The sequence below is a fragment of the Mastigoproctus giganteus genome, chromosome 7 (assembly GCF_048544385.1).
Source record: "Mastigoproctus giganteus isolate SK-2022 chromosome 7, ASM4854438v1, whole genome shotgun sequence".
NCBI classification, from domain to species: Eukaryota; Metazoa; Arthropoda; class Arachnida; order Uropygi; family Thelyphonidae; genus Mastigoproctus; species Mastigoproctus giganteus.
This window is the reverse complement of record NC_143581.1, coordinates 156,718,377-156,741,578: the sequence shown is the minus strand read 5'-3', so window position 1 is coordinate 156,741,578 and position 23,202 is coordinate 156,718,377. Positions and strand designations below refer to the sequence as shown.

At 36.7% G+C, this 23,202-nt stretch overlaps 1 protein-coding gene across 1 annotated transcript in view; it reads right to left on the bottom strand.

Moving 5' to 3' along the window:
- LOC150083273 (uncharacterized) overlaps positions 1–23,202 on the bottom strand; it is a 388,767-nt gene that overhangs the window by 237,115 nt on the left and 128,450 nt on the right. Inside the window, exons 3-4 of the mRNA XM_090377951.1 lie at positions 18,571–18,646; positions 10,365–10,469 (exon numbers count right to left, since the gene is read on the bottom strand). Of these exons, the coding sequence (XP_090234077.1) occupies positions 10,365–10,469; positions 18,571–18,613 (148 nt within the window). The 5' untranslated portion in view covers positions 18,614–18,646. The remainder of the gene's footprint in view (positions 1–10,364; positions 10,470–18,570; positions 18,647–23,202) is intronic.

The window sequence follows — 23,202 nt, the reverse complement described above, 5'->3', positions numbered from 1 at the left end:
AATAATACTTACAGCATTGGATTCCATATCACCAATTACAACTGACAGCAACCAAATAACAGCAAAAATCATGAAACGCAACAAGAAAAAGTGATCGTCTCTCCAAGAACCATCGGATTTATATTGAGCTTGTAATCACGTGATACAAAACTGACATTCCTGAAAGAGCCATTTCCAAGAAAGCCACATCTACAAAAAGATTTCAGATAAAGACAATTGGAATGGAAAATTATTTTATAAAAGAAACTATTTGATGGAAAAATTTTGTTGAACAGCGTAACACACATCCCCGAATAGCGTAAAACTCAAACAAATACAGCCAAACCTCGGAAAATCTAAGAAAAATTATGTAAAAAATCTTAGTAAAATGTTTTTCAACATTTATTTAAGATTGAGACCCCCATCGTAATCCACACAAGAGGTTTACGGTGTCCCAGCAGATTAAAGCCTCATGATTCAAAAATATATAGATCGTCATCACCAACTCAAGGGCATTAATAATGATTATAACGTTCTTGGGTTTTTTCTCAGAATTCCAATAAGCTTACACATTAACATGAAAAAACAACGGAAACTGTGTACAAGTAATTAATGGACCTTTTAAAATTAGACAAAATGATCAGAAAGAGAGAAAATAATCGGCTTTTAAATACAGCCAAACCTCGGAAAATCTAAGAAAAAGTATGTAAAAATTCTTAATAAAATGTTTTTCAACATTTATTTAAGATTGAGACCCCCCACCCACACAAGAGGATTACGGTGTCCCAGCAGATTAACGCCTCATGATTCGAAAATATATAGAGCATCATCACCAACTCATGGGGATTAATAATGATTATAACGTTCTTGGGTTTTTTTTCTCAGAATTCCAATAAGCTTACACATTAACATGAAAAAACAACGGAAACTGTGTACAAGTAATTAATGGATCCTTTAAAATTAGAGAAAATGATCAGAAAGAGAGAAAATAATCGGCTTTTTCTTCCATGTACCCAAGGAATGTGTTTGTGAGATTTTTAATTAAAATTTGCTTACACATCACAACATTTTTGTGCTGTCAAAACATGAAATTCATTCATCACAGTAAAAATCAGGGTGGAAACACACAAAAACATTGTCAAGAGACAGAAATATAAGAAAATTAAGTAAAAATATCTTAAATAATACAGCTTCAACATTTATTCAACCCTCAGACCCCAGCCACAACTTCACAAGTTCTTAACAACCCCCCTCAAAACGATTATGGTGTTAAGACACGCCTAAGGTTAAAAAAATATTAACCGTTATCATTGGAATAATCAATGAAATAATCATTGAAATAATCAATTTTAGATCTTTTGTGTTTCCAGGAATTCCATCATCACTCAAAATTTCAGAAATTACACATTTGGAGCCAAGGGAACATATTAGAATTAGTGAAAAATAATAGGGTTTTTTTCAAATAAAAAAGCGTTTTTTGTCTTATTTACAATCAAAATTTGAAAATTTGCATGTGTGCGACATATAGACAAATAACTTTGCTGGTTTTTACCTAGCAAAACAGTAAAAAGATTATATTTTTAATAATAAAAAAGACTTTCAAAGTACTCTGAACAGTTGAAATGTTAACAATTTTTGGACCTGTTGTTGCAGCAGAAACATGAAAATACACACACCATACTGTAAAATTAACAATGACAACAGAAACTATACTTTTATGAATCTATCTGTATAACAACTGATGGATTTTCATATGCACACACTCATACAAAAGATGAGCAAAAGTAATTTGAGACAAAAATCTTGATTTAACAAAGCTAGACAAACACAACATACAAGATGAGGGCAAAACGCCATACATGTGTTCAAACAATTCTAAACTACCATATTTAAAGTGCGTGTTACAATAAGAAAAACCAGCAGTGTGTTACAATAGGAAAACTCACCACAATTTTCCAGACACATAAGTAATTTTGAATCTCAAAGCAAACAAGAGATCCGAAACCATTGTAATAGCAGTAATAATCACCCCCCCGTTACAATCATCCTTATTGATGTATCAGCAGATACCGTGTTTATTACATAATTCTTCATTTACCAATGTAACCCCTTATTTATATTTGAAAAAGGAAAAATTCGAAGCAAACGCATGAAAATTTAAGATAATTTTAACTGGAAGCGTATACATTTGAATCGTCACACATTTAATTTCATTATTTCGACTGAAATTAGCCGATTTCTGCCGAAGGCAATTAGGCTAACACACACACTGTGTATGCTATTTTCACATTCACGCTGAACCAAAATAAACCTGAAAAATAAAAAAAAACAGCTGCAGATCACCGGCTATTTTACACACGCTAAGACCGAACAACACCAACCTAAGTCAAAGATGGGGTGCATAAGGAACAAACTTAAAACGGGAAAATTACACCCACTAACAATGCTCCTTTTTCATTTAACCCTGATCACTGTGGGACCACAAAATAGCGTTTTTATTAAATAAAATAGCTCGTTTGCAACGAGCTATTTTGTGGTCCCACAGTGATCAGGGTTAAATGAAAAAGGAGCATTGTTAGTGGGTGTAATTTTCCCGTTTTAAGTTTGTTCCTTATGCACCCCATCTTTGACTTAGGTTGGTGTTGTTCGGTCTTAGCGTGTGTAAAATAGCCGGTGATCTGCAGCTGTTTTTTTTTATTTTTCAGGTTTATTTTGGTTCAGCGTGAATGTGAAAATAGCATACACAGTGTGTGTGTTAGCCTAATTGCCTTCGGCAGAAATCGGCTAATTTCAGTCGAAATAATGAAATTAAATGTGTGACGATTCAAATGTATACGCTTCCAGTTAAAATTATCTTAAATTTTCATGCGTTTGCTTCGAATTTTTCCTTTTTCAAATATAAATAAGGGGTTACATTGGTAAATGAAGAATTATGTAATAAACACGGTATCTGCTGATACATCAATAAGGATGATTGTAACGGGGGGGTGATTATTACTGCTATTACAATGGTTTCGGATCTCTTGTTTGCTTTGAGATTCAAAATTACTTATGTGTCTGGAAAATTGTGGTGAGTTTTCCTATTGTAACACACTGCTGGTTTTTCTTATTGTAACACGCACTTTAAATATGGTAGTTTAGAATTGTTTGAACACATGTATGGCGTTTTGCCCTCATCTTGTATGTTGTGTTTGTCTAGCTTTGTTAAATCAAGATTTTTGTCTCAAATTACTTTTGCTCATCTTTTGTATGAGTGTGTGCATATGAAAATCCATCAGTTGTTATACAGATAGATTCATAAAAGTATAGTTTCTGTTGTCATTGTTAATTTTACAGTATGGTGTGTGTATTTTCATGTTTCTGCTGCAACAACAGGTCCAAAAATTGTTAACATTTCAACTGTTCAGAGTACTTTGAAAGTCTTTTTTATTATTAAAAATATAATCTTTTTACTGTTTTGCTAGGTAAAAACCAGCAAAGTTATTTGTCTATATGTCGCACACATGCAAATTTTCAAATTTTGATTGTAAATAAGACAAAAAACGCTTTTTTATTTGAAAAAAACCCTATTATTTTTCACTAATTCTAATATGTTCCCTTGGCTCCAAATGTGTAATTTCTGAAATTTTGAGTGATGATGGAATTCCTGGAAACACAAAAGATCTAAAATTGATTATTTCAATGATTATTTCATTGATTATTCCAATGATAACGGTTAATATTTTTTTAACCTTAGGCGTGTCTTAACACCATAATCGTTTTGAGGGGGGTTGTTAAGAACTTGTGAAGTTGTGGCTGGGGTCTGAGGGTTGAATAAATGTTGAAGCTGTATTATTTAAGATATTTTTACTTAATTTTCTTATATTTCTGTCTCTTGACAATGTTTTTGTGTGTTTCCACCCTGATTTTTACTGTGATGAATGAATTTCATGTTTTGACAGCACAAAAATGTTGTGATGTGTAAGCAAATTTTAATTAAAAATCTCACAAACACATTCCTTGGGTACATGGAAGAAAAAGCCGATTATTTTCTCTCTTTCTGATCATTTTCTCTAATTTTAAAGGATCCATTAATTACTTGTACACAGTTTCCGTTGTTTTTTCATGTTAATGTGTAAGCTTATTGGAATTCTGAGAAAAAAAACCCAAGAACGTTATAATCATTATTAATCCCCATGAGTTGGTGATGATGCTCTATATATTTTCGAATCATGAGGCGTTAATCTGCTGGGACACCGTAATCCTCTTGTGTGGGTGGGGGGTCTCAATCTTAAATAAATGTTGAAAAACATTTTATTAAGAATTTTTACATACTTTTTCTTAGATTTTCCGAGGTTTGGCTGTATTTAAAAGCCGATTATTTTCTCTCTTTCTGATCATTTTGTCTAATTTTAAAAGGTCCATTAATTACTTGTACACAGTTTCCGTTGTTTTTTCATGTTAATGTGTAAGCTTATTGGAATTCTGAGAAAAAACCCAAGAACGTTATAATCATTATTAATGCCCTTGAGTTGGTGATGACGATCTATATATTTTTGAATCATGAGGCTTTAATCTGCTGGGACACCGTAATCCTCTTGTGTGGATTACGATGGGGGTCTCAATCTTAAATAAATGTTGAAAAACATTTTACTAAGATTTTTTACATAATTTTTCTTAGATTTTCCGAGGTTTGGCTGTATTTGTTTGAGTTTTACGCTATTCGGGGATGTGTGTTACGCTGTTCAACAAAATTTTTCCATCAAATAGTTTCTTTTATAAAATAATTTTCCATTCCAATTGTCTTTATCTGAAATCTTTTTGTAGATGTGGCTTTCTTGGAAATGGCTCTTTCAGGAATGTCAGTTTTGTATCACGTGATTACAAGCTCAATATAAATCCGATGGTTCTTGGAGAGACGATCACTTTTTCTTGTTGCGTTTCATGATTTTTGCTGTTATTTGGTTGCTGTCAGTTGTAATTGGTGATATGGAATCCAATGCTGTAAGTATTATTTATAATATTTGAATTTTTATCTTTAGTTTACCTGTTTAATAAAAATTCATTTTTTTTTTTTTGTTGTTGTTAACAATAGAAATAAGGTGAATGTGTTTTCTATTGCTATTTATCCATGGTAACAAGGTGGTTTTGAAATCACAACGATGTTATTGTTTATCGATAAATTTTTATTACAAATTCCGCATTCTTTAACGGTCAAATTGTTAATCTATAGGATATTGTGTATAATGTCCACCAAATTCATACGAAAAATGGGACGTGTAAAGGTGTGACTAGTGCATTTTTGATACCTTCGAGAACCTTCTAATAAGAAATTAAATTTGCTGATTTTGAAATTTTTGCTGATATTTTTATAAATACAAGATCTTTATGATTCATTGTTTTAGATTGAATTTTAGATTTATCGTAATTGAACAGCATGCATTTGTTTTTAGTTTTTTTTTTTCAACTAATAATAGAGTAGAAATTATTTTTTCATGGTAACGATACGGTTTTGATAGCACAACGATTTTATTGTTTATCGATAAGCTTTAGCTGTCGAATCGTTAATGTAACCTTTTGCAGAATATTGTGTATAATGCACACCAAATTCATAAAAATTGCGATGTGTAAAGGCTGGACAGGGACAATGAACATTTGTGATATATATTTTATTTTTCTTTCCAAAAAGTTAAACAGCCTGTCAATATGGTAATCTTATTCTTTCGACAGTTTTTTTTCATATTCTTAGTTGTACATGTGAAATTTAACAATTCGGTGTCGTTATCTTTTAGGTTATATTTGTAATAAATTACTGAAAAAATCTACAATTGTTTTAATAACCACTCTCTTTCTTTTAAGGTAATTGAACGTGTTGTTGTCGATGATGTTTCAAAGATCTGTATGATTATCGACATGGACGATTTTATGTTGAAATGTGGGACCACATCGACGTCAACTGAGCACAGACAGTTCCTGGAAATGGGTCAAAAATCAGCAGTCATCGATTTCCAGATGTTTCTAAATTCTGATGGAAATTATTTTATAAAGGAAGTTGGGTTTTTTGACGGTGAAAATTTATTTAGTAATGTAATGTACCCGCCATGTGGTTGGAATGAATTACCAAACGCAATTAAGAGACAAAATATTTGGATTTTTAAAAACTGTCATCAATTACCATGGAATTCGGGTTTCATTCAACAAAAAGATTTAAGGATGTGGTTGGATATGGTCACTTCAAAGTGTAGTATAATTTATGTGAAAGGAGAAGAAAAGAAACACATTTTGTCAAAATATACCAATGCATCTGTAATTAATTTAGAAAAAATCGGCTGTCCACAAAGAAAGGAAATTCAGCTTGAAACGACCCCTTGTTTATTTGATCACAATACTTATTTTTGCGCTCATATAAACGTGCAATTATTTTTTTATTGGCTACAAAACAAATTAAAATAATGTAAAAAATAAACTATTTAATTAGGAGTTGTGTTGTCCCCCAAAGGACTATGACGTCATAAGACTTGTTATACCGTGCATGGTGAACAAAACCTTTCTCTTTGAATTCGAAGAATTACCCCAAAAGGATTATGACATCATAAGACTTGTTAGGCCATGCAAAGGATTTTAATCACGATTGAACATGTTTGTACGCATCTGTTTTTTGATTGGCTGAAAACTAGTGTGATATTTGGTTTAAAAAGGGTTTTTGATCTGTGCTCGTTTCATCTCTCTCTCTCTCTCTCTCTCTCTCTCTCTCTCTCTCTCTCTCTCTCTCTCTCCAGCCATGGCGTCTAAGTTTTGCTATTACAGTTTCTATCGCTCTGTGTCTTCAAAATGGCTTGTCCGGGTTGGATTTGTAAATTTTAAACCCTGTGTCCAGTTGGAGTCCGATTCTCAAGTAATTGTTATTAAGTGTGAAGAATGGATGCTGTTTCTAAAGAAACTTCCGGAATTTACAAAATATTTGAACCAAAAAGAAGACACCGAATGCAGAATAAGTGAAAATCTGGCAACAGTGTGTGGGAACGGTTTTTTGACTATTCGTTATATAGATAACAACGATATTCACGATGTTAAACTCGATGATTTAGAGGTGGAAACTTTATCAATTAAAACCATATCCATTCAAAAACGACTACAGCTTTTACAGGAGGAAGCGGCTATCTTCAAACTTATGGGTGATATCATAGTTTCACGTTTATATCAAGCTCGTGATGTGTTCCTAAAAAGGAAACTCTTCCAAACCAATACTTTCTTGAACGGCGCCGAGGATGAAAATTTCATCGATATTTATGAATTATATTTAAAGACTGTATATCCTTATGATGTTGTTCGTGAATTCGATGGGAAAAAGAAAGGTAAAGGACTCTTCTCACAATTCGATTCTTATCAAATATTCAATGCTGTAAATTCAATGTTATCTGAACTGAGATCCATGTTGTTAGATCAAGCACGTGCTCATTTTTATTATTAGTTTCCCTTGTGCATATTGAAGAGAGAGCTGTGTCAAGATTTTATCAGAATAATGATTCCTTTGTAAATAATTTTGTTAACAGTGTTCAATAAAAGACTTCGTTCATTATAATTCTGTGTCTTCATTAAAAGTTATATTTAAAAGCACTTTCAACTGGCAAAATACTATTGATTTCTTCATGAATACTTTAATTATGTTCAAATAATACCATTGATTTGTTCATGAATACTTTAATTTATTGCCTAAAAATAACATGTTGGTTATGAGTACTTAAAAATACCATTGGTTAAAAATATTGTTCATGAATACTTTAATTATATTCAAATAATACCTTTTATTTGCTCATGAATACTTAAAAAAAAACCATTGATTTGCTCATGAATACTTAAAAAATACCACTGATTTGCTCATGAATACTTAAAAAATACCATTGATTTGCTCATCAATACTTTAAAAAATACCATAGGTTAAACTACTTTAATTATGTTGAAATAATACCACTGATTTGTTCATGAATACTTTAATTTATTGCCTAAAATTAACATGTTTAAAATATTGGTCATGAATGCTTAAAATAATACCATTGATTTGTTCATGAATAGCACTAATTTATTGCCTAAAAATAACGTTTAAAATAGTCTTCTCATTTAAAATTCTTTTAAAAATTTACCATCCAGCAGCAAAATAAAAAAAAACACTTTCAAATTCATGGGGGAACAAAACCCTCTCTTTGAATTCCAAGAATTACCTCAAAGGACTATGACGTCATAAGACACTATGCGTGTTTTAACAGTGTGCGGCGGGGGTGAGAAGGGGGAGGGTGGAAAACTGCCCATGGTCAGCTAGGTTAAATGGGTTTCTATGGCAGCCCCACCTGGCGGCGTATGTAGGGAGCGGGAGGGTGGAAGACCACCCGCTGACAAAATCGGTTCAAAATGTTTCGGGGGGTAGGGGAGGGGGAAGGTCGCCAGACCATCCGCTGGAAATTGTTCAAAGTGTTTCGATGGCAGCGCCACCTAGTGGTGAGGGGTAGGTCGACGGACCACCCGCTGACAAAATTGGTTCAAAGTGTTTCGGGGGTAGGGGAGGGAGGGGGAAGCAGACCGCGAGCTCGGAGAGGGGAGGGTTGGCGGGGTGGGGGAAGGGAGGATTGACAGACCGCCCCCCCTGGTCAGTTTGGTTCAAAGTGCCCCCACTCCTACTTATATACATTTTATATTTAATATATATTTAAACTTAAACAATTCCGCATATAAAGTATGCAATTATGCATTTACAAGTCAGCAATTCCATATATAAATTATATATTTACGCTATTGCTAAAGAGGGCATGTTTCCATTCAATTGCTTACCAAATATTATCTTTATAAAGTTCACTTATGCTATATAAAACAGTGTCATTTAGTCTTAACTATTTGGTATGTTGTCACATTAGCTGATTCATATTTTGGTTAAGTCTATAAGAAATCTGGAAGATCTCTTTCCGTTACGTTGCGTCCTCGCAGAGTTTTTCTGCTTCTATCTGCAGAGAATTAAATATCTTTACTGAATTTGACGGGAAGAATCTTCGTAGACTACTAAGATTGTTGAGAATTGGACGAAGTGGTAGAATTACCTCTTCACGATGTCTAGCTGTGGCCCGCGGTTTGGCTAGAATACTATCCAGGGCTGGCGCGCGCGCATCCAATCTGTGTGCATTTGTGCAGCCAGAATGAAACTTTGCAGTTCTAACAATGGAGTGAACAGTGAACGATCACCGTCCGAAAGGCAGAACACGGAAGTAGTGGGGTGAGGGCTCCACTCTGGATGTGACAGAACTGCTTTTCGGCAGTGCATCCTTACTTAGCAGTAGCGTAATATATTATAGTAGTCCAGATCATATTCTAATGATTTTTCTAACAGGATTCCATTTTCACACTCATATCGCCGGATAAATGGGAAACCCTTTGCTTCTGCTCTTCAACAGTTTTGTCGTTCTTTCTCTACAGCGGCTTGGGCTAAGCCCTGTTCGAGAACTTGCTATGCACCTTCTGTTTAATTTACAACATTATTCTTTGTAAACTGATATCCTCTTCAAAGACTTTCAAAAGAACGCAGAGAGAGAGAGAGAGAGAGAGAGAGAGAGAGGAAAGTGAGGCTATGCTTTTTTTCCAGACACTAGAGTCACATTAGTTTTCCTTGATGTAATGGTAATGCAACAGATATGCAAGTTTAAAAAAAAAAAAAAAAAAAAAAAAAAAATATATATATATATATATATATATATATACTATATATATATATCATATATATAATATACGCATACACTCGGATGTAAAATCTCGAATGTTTTAAGAAATTCCCACTAACGTTGTTGAAAATTTGAATTTGAAGTTGTTCAAAATTGGTGTAATTATTTTAACTAATTTAATGCGTTTAACTTTTATACACACGATCATATTTAATGATTTATTATTAAACATAATGTCTTCTGGTACTCAGAGTTGTATGTTCATGATCGGATTGGGAGATCTTGACTATGATTGCGGATACGTCGGACCATTCATATGTCTTTGATGGAAGGAAGCCGTTGAGTAATAATTTTACGTCCAATTGAATTCAGGAGGGTGCTGTGGTGAAGTATTCTACAAACAAAGATTGAGGTAAATTCCTCTCTATTTCTATTTATTAATATAAATGAAGAACGCATTGAGCATCATAGCTCGTTTTTATTTATTTTACACACACGTTTGGCTAAATTTCAAAAATAATTCATAATGTGCTTTTCTAAAGAGACAGCTGTATTACATAGAGAGAACGAAGTAATATTTTCTTCTCGTCTGACTGGGATGTGTTGCTCTTATTTACAATAATGTATAAGTATAGTATTGTGATGAATAATTTTGGGTTAAGTAAAGTAAATTTCAACTTCTAATAACATTAAAACACTGCTTACCTATATCTTCCGAAACCCAGTGGTCAATAACTTGTCCGCCGATTAGATAACCGTCATGCAAAGCACACTGGTACGCTTTGAATTCAGTATGTGTGGTGGACAGTCCTAGGGATGGAATTTTCTACTATTAGAATAGCAGTGGGAATTAAATAAAATTAATCAGTTTTTTTTAGCTTTAGTTTTTTTAAGTAGCTCTTTTTTAGTATTTCAGAAGCCATTGCATGAAAGTTATGTTAATTTGGGTCAGTGAGGGCGATCACTTTCTGGAGAGCTACAAGTTCGCATAAACCGAGTACATAAATTATGAAAACCTGACTGAGCACGATAACATTGCTATCTAATGAATCACTTGCTGGATTAGAGTGTGTTTAGCTGTACATCATCCACCAATTAGAAATTATTAGAAACCCCTCCTTAATATTAGTAGAAACAGCACTGGATCTGATCATACTGTGAAATCATCGGAATATGGACAAGCAATGCTGAGTAAATCTTTGTCAAAAAGGTTGTTGTTGTTGTACGGTTTTAGGTGCATCAGCAATTTAAGCCACATTGAGCCGTATATCATTCTTTTGTAAATTGCGTGGGTCCTGTGGTCGATATAAATAAATTTAAATAAATTTTTTGTTTATACTCCGGGACGACCAAACGGTCAGAGGAGTTCACAAGATAGACAGAATACAAGAAACAGCACCGTATTCAGTAGTCACGGGCTTGAACCTTGATAGGGCACGGTGCCCTATTCTTGTTGTACTAAAGACTACCTGCCCTCGAAATTACTGAAATTCCGGCTCCATTTGCATTTCAGAATGACAGATTTCAGCGCATCAGCCGTGCCGCTTACTTGCTGCATATGTCTGACCAATGATGACTTCATAATTAAATGCGTATACTTGTCACAAAAACTATTGCAATAAGCCTGATTGTACTTCTGTAGATATTAAGAGATTAAACAAAACTAGAAAACGCAAGTTTGAATGTGACGCTTGTTAGGCAACAAACAGGGAAAAATAATGAAGAATGCCTAATGAAGTCATTTGTGAAGATTCATGCACAGAACAGATTAATGACCTTGAACAAGCAACAAGAGAAATCCTCTCTCAGACTGACCTTGGAAATGGCATCTTGGGCCATCCTGAAGGATCAATTTTTGAAACCTTGGGATGCGATATTTGCCCGGAAGACTGCGAGCACTCTGAAGGGGCTTTCGCTAGACAGAGGAGCAATCATAGCCCGGATGAAAGGCAGGAGGAGAACCGTAAAGAATATGTCTCGCGTACGGAATTAAAGGATATCCTTGCAGACTGCATCAGCCCCTTTTCGATGCAGGCTGTGGAATACGCTGAAAACCTCGCGAGCAATTTCATCCCTGTACATAAAATGCTACAGGAACTGCAGGAAGAGAATTTTCTTCTCAAAGAACAAAACAGTAAAATATTGCACACCCTTAAACGACTGGAGGAAAAGCTAGGATGCTTTGAATCAGTCCTCGTTGCACAAGGTGGCTCAGCGGCCCCCGTAACCGACGAAACTTGCTATGCGAGGCAGAGCTACCCAAAGAAAAGTAGAAGTGGTATGCATGGATTGTACAGGATGACAGAAAGCATTCAAAATCAGAAACAGAAGACAAGAAAAGAATTGAATTCGGGGGAAAACATATCAGAACGAATTGCAAAACTACAAGACAGCCAAATAATATGTGAATTTCAAGCCCAGCCGGGAACTGTCTGTTTGCAGCAGGACCTCGCAAGCAATAGCACCAAATCCAGTGAAACTTTAGGGGCAGCACAAGGAAATGGCTCCACACATTTCACTAGGAAAAGTCGAAACCAAAATAAAGAAGTCTCAGAAATATTAGGACAACAGGAATCAACTGAAATGAGTGGGGCATCCATGTATTCCAAGAGTACGATCGCGAGAGTTACATCTTCCCCCTCAAATCATGTTCCTGCAAACCCACTCACTTATGCGCACATCACTATGCTACCTAAAAAGCATAACACTTTTGAGGGTAGAAAAACCCGCCCATCCCAAAATTCCATGCCTAGTCTTGCCGATGACAGCCGACGACATAATCCAGTTCACAGAGAAAGTATTAATGTGTCTTCCTGTAACACACCAGAAACAAACAAACGGTTTTCTGAAATGTACAACATTACTTCCGTTGCAACCAGAGAGCAAATTTTTGTATCAAGGCTGGGACCCACAACACAGCCCAAAAATATTAAAGCCATGTGTGAGGGCGAACATGGGATAACTGTGGAAGTAAAGCAAGTGAAAACACGACACCCAGCTTACTCCTCCTTTATAATCTCTTGTCCACCAGATAAGGCAACTCGCCTACAAGACGTAAGCGCCTGGCCAGTAGGTACCTTAGTCAAGCCCTACAGAGACAGATGGGCCAGACCACTGGTTAAAAATGATGCAAGGAATCGGGCTCAATAGCAATCAAGAAAACTACCCCCAGCTGGGGATGCAGAACATCACATCCACCTGTTTGCACAAAACGTGAGGAGCATCTCAAATAAGCTCCACACCCTACAAACGATGATGATGTACGGGGACCTGGATTTCATTTGCCTAATCGAAACCTGGTTGGGAAATGGAAAACAGTTAGATCGGCTAACTGCGGCAGCAAACTGCAAATGTGTGGGAACCGGAAGAACAGATAGGCGAGGGGGGGGAGTTATAATTTGCTATCAAAATAAATACCAGTCTATAAGAGAACGAAAAACCAATTCAAATAATTTTGAAGGGATTTGCGTTACCTTTTCAAAAGAGCACGTGAAAATACAGATATGCATCATATACCTCCCACCTGAGCACACAAAGGAGACAAGAAACGAACTCTATGCTTGGCTTGCTGCAAATCTAAAGCCATCAGTCGACACAATAATAGCGGGAGATTTTAATTTGCCTCTTCCGAAACACAGGGAGGCCAAGAAAGAGCTGGATGCTACATTGGGTGCATTGCACTTGACGCAGCTTCCGACACCAGTAACAAGGGGAATGCAGCAACTTGACCTGTTGTACCATAGTTCCTTAGACATAAGGCTAACGCAAAACTGCATAAAATTTAAGTCGGACCACAATCCCATTGAAATAGAAGCAGCACTGAAGATACACAAATACATGCAGGGTAACCACACGAACTGGGAAAAGCAAAGGAAGTATCTTTTCTCCGTGAAGTATATTAATGCAGAGGTCATTCTCAGTCACCTGACTAGTTACAACTGGAATGACCTGCAAGAAAAGCCAGTAGACGAAGCTTTAGAAATGATCACTAAAAAGTTATACCAAACAGCATTGGAAGGAGCAGCAAAAGAAATCAAAATATCTGAGAGAACAAAAGAATGGTTTAACCCACAACTGAAAGCAAGTTTCCTCAGGAAGCAAAAACTGTATAGAAAATGGCAAAGAACGGGTCATCCTGCCGATCACATTCGTTATAAGAAAGAAAGAGCACATTTCATCAAAGCAAAACGACAGGCACACTGCAGTGTTATTCATAACAAACTAAAACGAGCAAAAAGAATTACTAGCAATAGAAATAGCACAGAGAATATGACAGAATGCATTTTCAAGGAATGGGCTAATAACACTTTTAGTAACCTGCATGGACTGAATCAAATTGAGAACACTGATAATGGTAACAAAATTTTGGAATTCCTGAAAGATTTAAACAAGCGAAACTATTCGGCAAGAGAGGAACCAACAAGACCTCCATTGAGTGAAATACTAATCACCAAAGAGAGCGTAATGAAAGCAATCAACGATCTGCCCAATAAGGCCACTGTTGGACCAGACAAATTTCCAATGTTCATCCTTAAAATAAGTAGCCCATTTATAATAGATCTATTACTGCACATCTATCAGAAAATCATCAGGTCAGGAGCTTTCCCGCAAGCTTGGAAAAATTACATTGTAACCCCAATACCAAAGATTAAACACCCAAAATTGGCTAAGGATTACAGACCAATTTCTGTTAGTTGCACCCTACAGAAGGTATTCGAAAAAGCGCTTCTTCCCACCATCAATCAACACTGCTTCAGCCATAGACCACCACATTTGCACTCAGTTATTTCGGGTAGATCAACAATAACAAACTTACTGGAAACCCTTTTTCGCGTGCAGAAAGCACTAAATGAGAAAAAGCAAATTGATATTATTTTTTTGGATATCTCCGCAGCCTACGACAACGTCTCAACTCCAGCGCTCATTGCGATTTTAAAGAATTATTTTAATGTAAGAGGAAATCTGTTAACTATAATAACCAGCCTGCTAGAACATAGGAAACTTATTGTTAAGCACCAAAAGCTACAATCTTGCTTTACCATCTCGCAAGGAGTGCCTCAAGGGGGAGTTCTTTCGGTTACTCTCTTCGCGGCCGTCCTGGAGCCGTTTCTTGCACGGTACTACAATTTTATAACATATGCTGACGATGTAAAATTCTTCATCACTTCCAAAGACCATGAATCAGCAGAAAGTATTTGCCAGATGGCAAATAGCACAATCCGAGAATTTGAGAGCTACCTGGATTGCATCGGGCTCCGTATTAATGCACAGAAGTCTGCCCAAATGACCATAAGTTACAAGCAGAATAAAAATGACATCTCAATCTCTGTGAACGGGTCTAGTGTGGAAAAAGTGCACTCTCACCTGGACCTGGGTCTTAAGTGGGATGACAGACTCACCTTTGCTCAACACTTCGCCCATATGAAGACAAAAATATTCGCCGCTTTATGGGCTACTAGGCAGGAACTGGTAGGAATTAGGGATCCTCAGCTAGCGACCAAGTACATTTTAATGTGTGTCCTGCCAATTGCAATGTATGCTTCGCAAATCTGGTCTTCAGCTCCAGATTCACATTATAAGTCCGTCCTTGGGATCGAGTACTGGTTCTTGCGATGGCTTAACAGAGTTGCTGGCCACCCTTTTACTATCTCAAGGGCCATTCTCTACTCAAACCTTAACATCACACCCTGGATGCAGCGGACAATTAACAGGAACATACACACTCTCGCACAAATGCTCACAGGCAGAGTGGATGCTCCAGTAATGGATAATATTCTAGTTAAACCGCGTGCCACTGCTAGACGTTGCGGAGAACTAAATAATCCACTGCGTTCAGTCCTGAACAATCTTAGTAGCCTGCAAAGATTCTTCCCATCAAATGCAGCGAGAATATTTAACTCACTACAGATAGATGCCGAAAAACTGTGTGAGGATGCAACATACCGGAAAGAGATCTTCCAGGATTCGTACAGACTTACTGAAATATGAATCGGCTGCAAAGTACTAAAGAATTGTGAATAAAAGTGAAGCTTTCTGCTTTAAGAACAATAATAATCTGTTGACTGTAAAAATATACCTTCTGTAACAGTTGTGTTAATATGTAAGTTATATGTGGAATTATTAATGAATTGTAAATATATGAGCTGTATAATGTTTGTACACAATCATAAATGTGTAAATACTGTATGTATGTATTAAACATAAAATGTGTATATAATATTTCGGGACGAGACTACGTGTTCAGTATATGTAACCCACTGCACGTAGTATCTCGTACCCTGATATGTACTTAGCACCCTCCTGGCACTTTGCCGTCCCGGGGTGGTTTCCTTATGGAAATAAACAGATAATAATAATAATAATAATAATAATAACCCCGGTCACTCAGGGCACGTGTACTTATGCACCCGCGCGCCTGACCACTAGGCTACAGCGGCCTTGTGCTGTTGCTGGACGAGAAACCCGAGTTTCTAGAAGAAAAAACCATGCTAACCTCGCCTGAGACCGACCAACTCAGCCACGTTGTGAAAAAGACTCATGAAAATTCCTCTCGTCATTGACAGGATTTGAACTCGGGTCGTTCTCACCCAGTGTGGGGAGGTTGGTGATTATACCAACTGTGCTACCCAGGAGGACCATTTAAATGTACATAATCGAATAGCTCAGTGGCCCTTTCCTCATACCTACAATTTCTATATCAGTGATCACGAGTTTCCGAGATATCGCTTCACTCGTGGCTTAGAAATATTTATTATTGTATAATTAATAAAAAAAACAAAAAAACAATGCCTCGAAAATTTAGCTGCTTGCTTTAACAAAAAGAGTTGGTTCTGGATGTCCTCGGGTTCCTTGGCATAGCGACTACTTTGTTCATAGTGCATCGGTTTATATGGTATTAGCAAATTGGCAAGGCGTGTTCATTTTATGGGCCGAAAAACTGGGAATAATTTACTATAGTTATTGGAATAATTAATGTAGTTAACCGATCTCGAGATCCCGAGATCGGTTAACTATAGCTTGATTGAAGAGACTTTAAGAATTTCTTTTGTCTTATACGGGATTTGAGCCCAAACCGATTTTTCAAGTGATAACTGGAAAATCCGTTATACTGTCATGGAGATTTCGGAATGTAGAGCTAGCTTTCTTGGTCATATGGCATCTCGCTCCTCGAAATTCGAACATCGCATGTATTAACTTTCAGATACAGTTGGAACGTACACTCTTTACTGAAGACCAGACGCTAAAGAATGTTAATCCTCTTCCATCCGGGTCTAAATTTTATCTTATCTTTTATAGTGATAGTTTGTAAAATCTACAATTTGCAAGGTTGTCGTAAATGCTGTCAACACTATTTGAAAAAATGCCTAGTGCATGATGGGTATGACATGTTGATTATTTATTTACTTTTATATTTTTGGGCTTCTAGCAAACGTCTACCTTCCTTGTTTCTCAATTTCCTTGCTTTTATGAGGCCTACCAGTTTTCATACGACGATCTACGCAATACCTAGAGTTAAATTTCTCTGCCGTTCACACTGAAGGATTATGAGTAGGATTTGTAGACAAAAAAAAAAAAAAATCAGAAATTGGGCTTAACAAATGCTTAACACATATCTAAAACCATCTAAATATACAGTTTCATGATTTGTGATTTTAATGGAACAACCTTATCTGCAAAAATAACGAAGCCTTCAAAAGCTTTTTAATTCCTTTTAAAAATGCTCGTGGTCTCAATTCTCATCTCAGTGATGGAAATTTTCCTCTACAATCTGCTGAGGCGCACTTACTTTCTCTGACACACCCCCAATCATCGGATTCCTTAACCTCTACTCATTTCGTTTCCCTTAATTATTGATACTATGGTTCCTACTGATTTAAACGTCGTACTTCTGTATATCTCCACCCTGATATTCCTTGTCAGATCCTTCGTAACCTGGAATCTCTCTCTCTTTTTTTTTTTTTTTTTTTTTTTTTTTTACTTCCAAATCTCCACCCCTTTCTATCCAATTCATTGGTTTCTGTATGGAACTCACAAGGCAACAAAGCATTCAAAATTTTGACATTTTTACTTTGAAACATGACTCGTTTTGGTATCACCATATAAAAGCAAATCAGCTTCAAAGATATCTGCTATATTTGTTCACACTACATTTACACCTAGTGGCAGCTAACGGAAATTAAAACTAACTTGATATATTCAGCCAAATTGATTCTAAATTGTGATACCAGGATAGTTTGTTGTTACACATAGCCACAAAGATTAGCACAAATTATTTGATCAAGTTAAGGCATATGATGAATCTACAGATAACGAAAATAAAATTGCTTGCCGTGATACAGTTTGTATTGCAAATGGGTTGCAAGGCATTACAGTATGGTTAACTGTTGCTCGAATGTCACAAGAATATTAGTAACATGTCTTATGTTGTTAATATAAGACATGTTGCTAATATTCTTGTGACATTCGCAACATGTCTTATGCCTTAACTTCAGCCAAAGACTCAATATTGTCTTGATAAACCCTTCCCCGAGATATCCCAAAACCAGAAAATTTTCTATAAAATTTCTCTCTGATTCAGAAAGAGAGTATAAACTGAAAAGAGGAGATCACAAGGCAAAGGAGAATATATTATCGAATTTCATGGGTTTACAATCCGATTGTAGGTATTTTTTCCCCTTTTTTGAAGACACTTTTGGAATTGGTGGGTAAAAACTAATAATTTTACACAGAATACTCGGACGAGAATACATCCCTTAAATTATGAAATTTCTTCTGTTTACATGTCATTTTAAAAAAGCAACAGCAAAAGAAATATAATTCTGTCATTTTCGGTAGATTCCCATAATAAAGGCCTCGATAAATTACTAAAAAGAAGAAAAAGACGACTGTTTTTCCATAGTTTTCTACTTGCCTCTACCTGGCAGACACGGTATTCTGTTGTATCCCCATAGCATTTCTGGCCAAATCCACTTGTCACGCTACCTAATCTAAGAAAAAAGAAAAATTTTTAAAAATTCTCAAAATAAGTTTAAATATAAACATGTAATAATTTAAATATAATAATATAACAAGTGTCTTGAACATAGATTTTTTTCTGATAAAAATCTGGATTTTTTTTTAAATCTGAATTTTGGACATCGAGGCCGTTATCAACAAAGCAGTCAGTGCGTTTATTCTATTTTCCTGTCCTGAAGCCATCCTTCTATCCATCTAAGGATTTTCCCTGTGATTCTAACCTGTTCTAGCTTATAAAGTAACCGCCCATGTGGTACTGAGTCAAATGCTTTGCTATCTAAATAAATAATGTTAAAATTATTCCCTAAATCCAGCTCATGAGTGACTCTGTCAAAATAGCTAACCAGATTTGTTAAACATGATTTTCCCTTTAAAAAACTATGCTGCCTATCCTTCAGAGTTCCATTTCTATCTAAATGATCCTGAATTCCACCCTTGATAATAGCTTCCATGATTTTCCCCACTACTGAAGTTAGACTGACCGGTCGGTAATTTCCCACTATACTCTTAGAACCGCCCTTATGTATTGGAGATACATTTGCACTTTTCCAATCCAACGGAATCTCTCCTGAGTCCACTGATGCTCTCATGATTAGCTTCAATGGTTCTGTGTATTCACTGCCGTCTCCCTTAAAAGTATACGGTATATGCCTCCAACCCCAGGATCCTTACCCGGCTGTAGGCTCGAGAGGTTTTTAATTAAATAATCATGTGAAGTTTCAATATCATTAATTACATATTTTTCAACTTCACCTCCCATAATTTCTCATTGACATAATGGCGTTTCTTCTGTAAATATAGCTGCAAAGTAACTGTTGAGTTTATCTGCAACATCAGCTGAGGTATCTGATACTGTCCTACGTCCATTACATAAGGGTCTGATCTAGTTTTCCCTTCTTTTCTTTGCATTTATATATGTGAAGAAATCCGTAACCCCACTTTTTGCTCTCCTTATTTATTATCTGCTCTATGATTATTAATCATCTAGGTGGTAGATGACTCTCATTATCTGCTCTATGATTATTAATCATCTAGGTGGTAGATGACTCTCATTATCTGCTCTATGATTATTAATGATCTACAGCATACCTGCTCTATGATTATTAATCTTCTAGGTGGTAGATGACTCTCATCAACCGGTGAATTACCACCACTTTGCTTATTGGAGGCTTGAAGTGGTGCAACCCATGTTTAGTCTCTAGAGCTAAGTTCCGGTCAACCCTTCCCTATCTCTTCCATCATGCAGTATGATTGATGACTTTTGAGGTTATGACGAACGTCGTAGCAGGATCCAATATTCCTTACATTTCGAGGGTACAGCTCTAAAACGGTGTTCGCAGGCCGGCCGCTAGTTAGTACACCGGACCAAACCTATTGGTAACTCTCTAGGAGGCTTCCGGATCAGCTAGTGTATAATCTTGCTACCTTTACTCTGCCAGATAGTGACTGGAGGGAGTCCGAATAGTGCGTATGCGGGGAGCATTCTCGAGGCCACGTTATGTCAAGGATCTGGGTATATTCTTACCGCGTGTATGCCATATGCAAAAATTTCATTACTTCATACAGCATGTCACACCTACTTTTTCTTGCTATTGAATACACCATGAATTGTCAAACTAATAGAGCAAGCTTATCTGCGAAAAGATTTAAACCTCCCAAGCACTTCCTAATTCATTTCACAAATATACGTGGTCTCAATTCTAATCTCAACGATGTCCATTTCCACTTGCAGTCTGCCAAACCCCATGTACTTTTTCTGACAGAATTTCAGTTATCGGTTGAATCAAATACTGCTCATCTCAGATGCCCAAATTATTCGCTGTATGATTCCTTTCGCCTCAAAGGTGGTACTTGTGCATATGTCCGTTCTGATATTCCCTGTCAGAGACTTGGCAATTTGGAATCTCCTCTCTTTGATCTTCTCTGGCTTAAAATGTCTCTACCTCATTGTGTCAAATTCATCTGTTGTCTCTACCGTTCTCCCAACTCCACTAATCACTTAGAGCTCTTTGACATCCTCTCTTTGCAACTTGACTTTCTCCAGTCCAACTTTCCTAACAGTGAGGTAATTTTCCTTGTTGATTTTAATGTTCACAACTCCAGCTGGCTTCCGTTTTCTAGTCACACCGACCCAGCAGGTCGAGATGCTGAGGTTTTTGCAATTACTAATGACCTTGCACAGATTTTTCATTTACCTACAAGAATACCAGACAATCCTAATCATACAGACAATACGCTTGATCTTTTTCTCAAAAACAACCCTTCTAAGTACACGGTCGAAGTGAGAGGTCCTTTAGGCACTTCAGATCACAACTTGGTGATTGTCTCTTCTCCAATGGAACCTTTATCTTATGGCTATTCCCAACCTCGTGTTGTTTGGCATTACAAGAGTGCAAAATAGGATGACCTGCGAGACTTCTTTTCTTCTTTTCCTTGGTCGATTACTGTTTCAAAACTTCTGATGTCAACGTTTGCTCAGATCGTGTCAGTGAAATTATTCTTGCAGGAATGGAATCCTTTATCCCACACTCCACTTTAAAATCTCGTCCTTTATCTAAACCTTGGTTTTCCAATAAATGTGCTAAGGCTGTTCAAGAGAAGAATGTTGCATATCGTAATTGGCTTGTTTCTAATTCTCCAGTTTCATTTTCTGCCTACACCAAAGCTCGCAACAATTGTAAAGCAGTTATTAATCAGTCCAAACTACAGTTTGAACAAGCTAAGAGTCGAAAACTTGCTTCTTGCCCTAATGGTAACCGAGCATTCTTGTCTCTTGCCAAAGCTATTGGCCGCAACTTTTGCCCATCTCCCACCTCTGTCCAAACCTGATGGTTCTATTGTTACTTCAGCCAAGGATAAAGCTGACCTGCTAGCATCCCATTTTTCTTCCAGCTCTCGTATTGATGATCTTGGTAAAACACTTCCCACCATTCCCAACACGCTGCATTCAATGCCTCCTGTGGTTTTCCGTCAAAAGGATATCAGAAGGATTTTGATGAATCTTGATGTTAAGAAAGCTCCAGGTCCTGATGGTATTTCTCCACTTGTTCTCAAAACCTGTGCTCCTGAACTTAGTCCTATTCTTTGCCGCCTTTTTTCACTCTCTTATTCCAAAGGTGTTTTTCCTTCTGCTTGGAAATTTGCTCATATCCAGCCAGACCCTAAAAAGGGTGACAAATCCCTCCCATCCAATTATCGTCCCATTGCAATTACCTCTACTCTTTCTAAAGTAATGGAGAAATCAATTAACCGGCAACTCTTAAACTACCTAGAAACCTTCCGTCTGATCAACGATCGCCATTATGAATTCCGTCAGTGTCGATCCACTGGTGATATTCTGGCTTATGTTACCCATTTATGGACTAATTCAATGGAAAGGTTCGGTGAAACACAAGTAGTTGCTCTTGACATCTCAAAGGCTTTTGATCGTGTTTGTCATAAAGGTCTTCTAAACAAGCTTCCATCTTATGGTTTGCCAACTGTTTTTAGTAATTGGTTGTCCAGTTTTCTCTTTGATCGCTCATTGAGGGTGATGGTAGATGGCTCTCTGTCTTCTAACTTCTCCACTAATGCCGGTGTCCCCCCTAGGTTCAGTTCTTTCCCCCACTCTATTTCTCTTGTATATTAATGACCTTCTTCCATTGACTGGAAATCCTATCCATAGTTTTGTGCTGATGATAGCACATTGCATTCCAGTTTCCATTTTGAGAAACCTTGTCCTGCTCAATCAGCTTCAACTTCTCGAAAATCTGCTACCAGTTCCTTAAATATCGATCTTGAGGTAATTCTCCAGTGGGGCAAAGACAACTTAGTTGATTTCAACCCTTCTAAAACTCAGTCTTGTCTTATATCTCTCAAAAAGGATTCTTCTGCTCCTATGCTTATCTTTAGTGACACTACGATTTCTAGGCAAAATGATATATCTCTTTTGGGGATTACCCTGACTTCTAATCTCTCTTGGCACAAGCACATTACAAATATTGCTTCCTCTGCATCTAAAAAACTTGGTTTTCTCTTTCGCTCTCGGCGTTACTTTTCTTCCATACAGCTGCTCACTCTGTATAAATCGCAAATCCGCCCTGCCATGGAATATTGTTCCCACATCTGGTGTGGTGTCCCCAAAACCTCTCTCAGGCTTCTAGATTCCATTCAGAAGAGGGCAATTAGGTCTTTTATGTCCCCTAGTCCTAGCATCATTTATAAACTTTAATATTTCGTCCTCATTCATTTTTAGATGCTCCTCAGAGCCTTAAAGACCTCAATCAAATCTCCTCTAAGGTGTCTAGTTTCCAAACTCTGCAACCTACATATTCGAAGTCTTTCTTCATAAGGAACCGTTTTGGCGATCTCACCAGGCGAGTTACTCGTCTTTGCACCCCTTCAAGAAGCTAGATGTCTTTCTTTAGGTGCGGTCTCCATACTTGGACACAGTGTTCCAAGTGTGGTCTAACAAAAGCCTTATATAATGGATTATCACGTCCCTGTCTCTACTTGCAAAAGTTCGATAGATCATCGATAGGACACCATA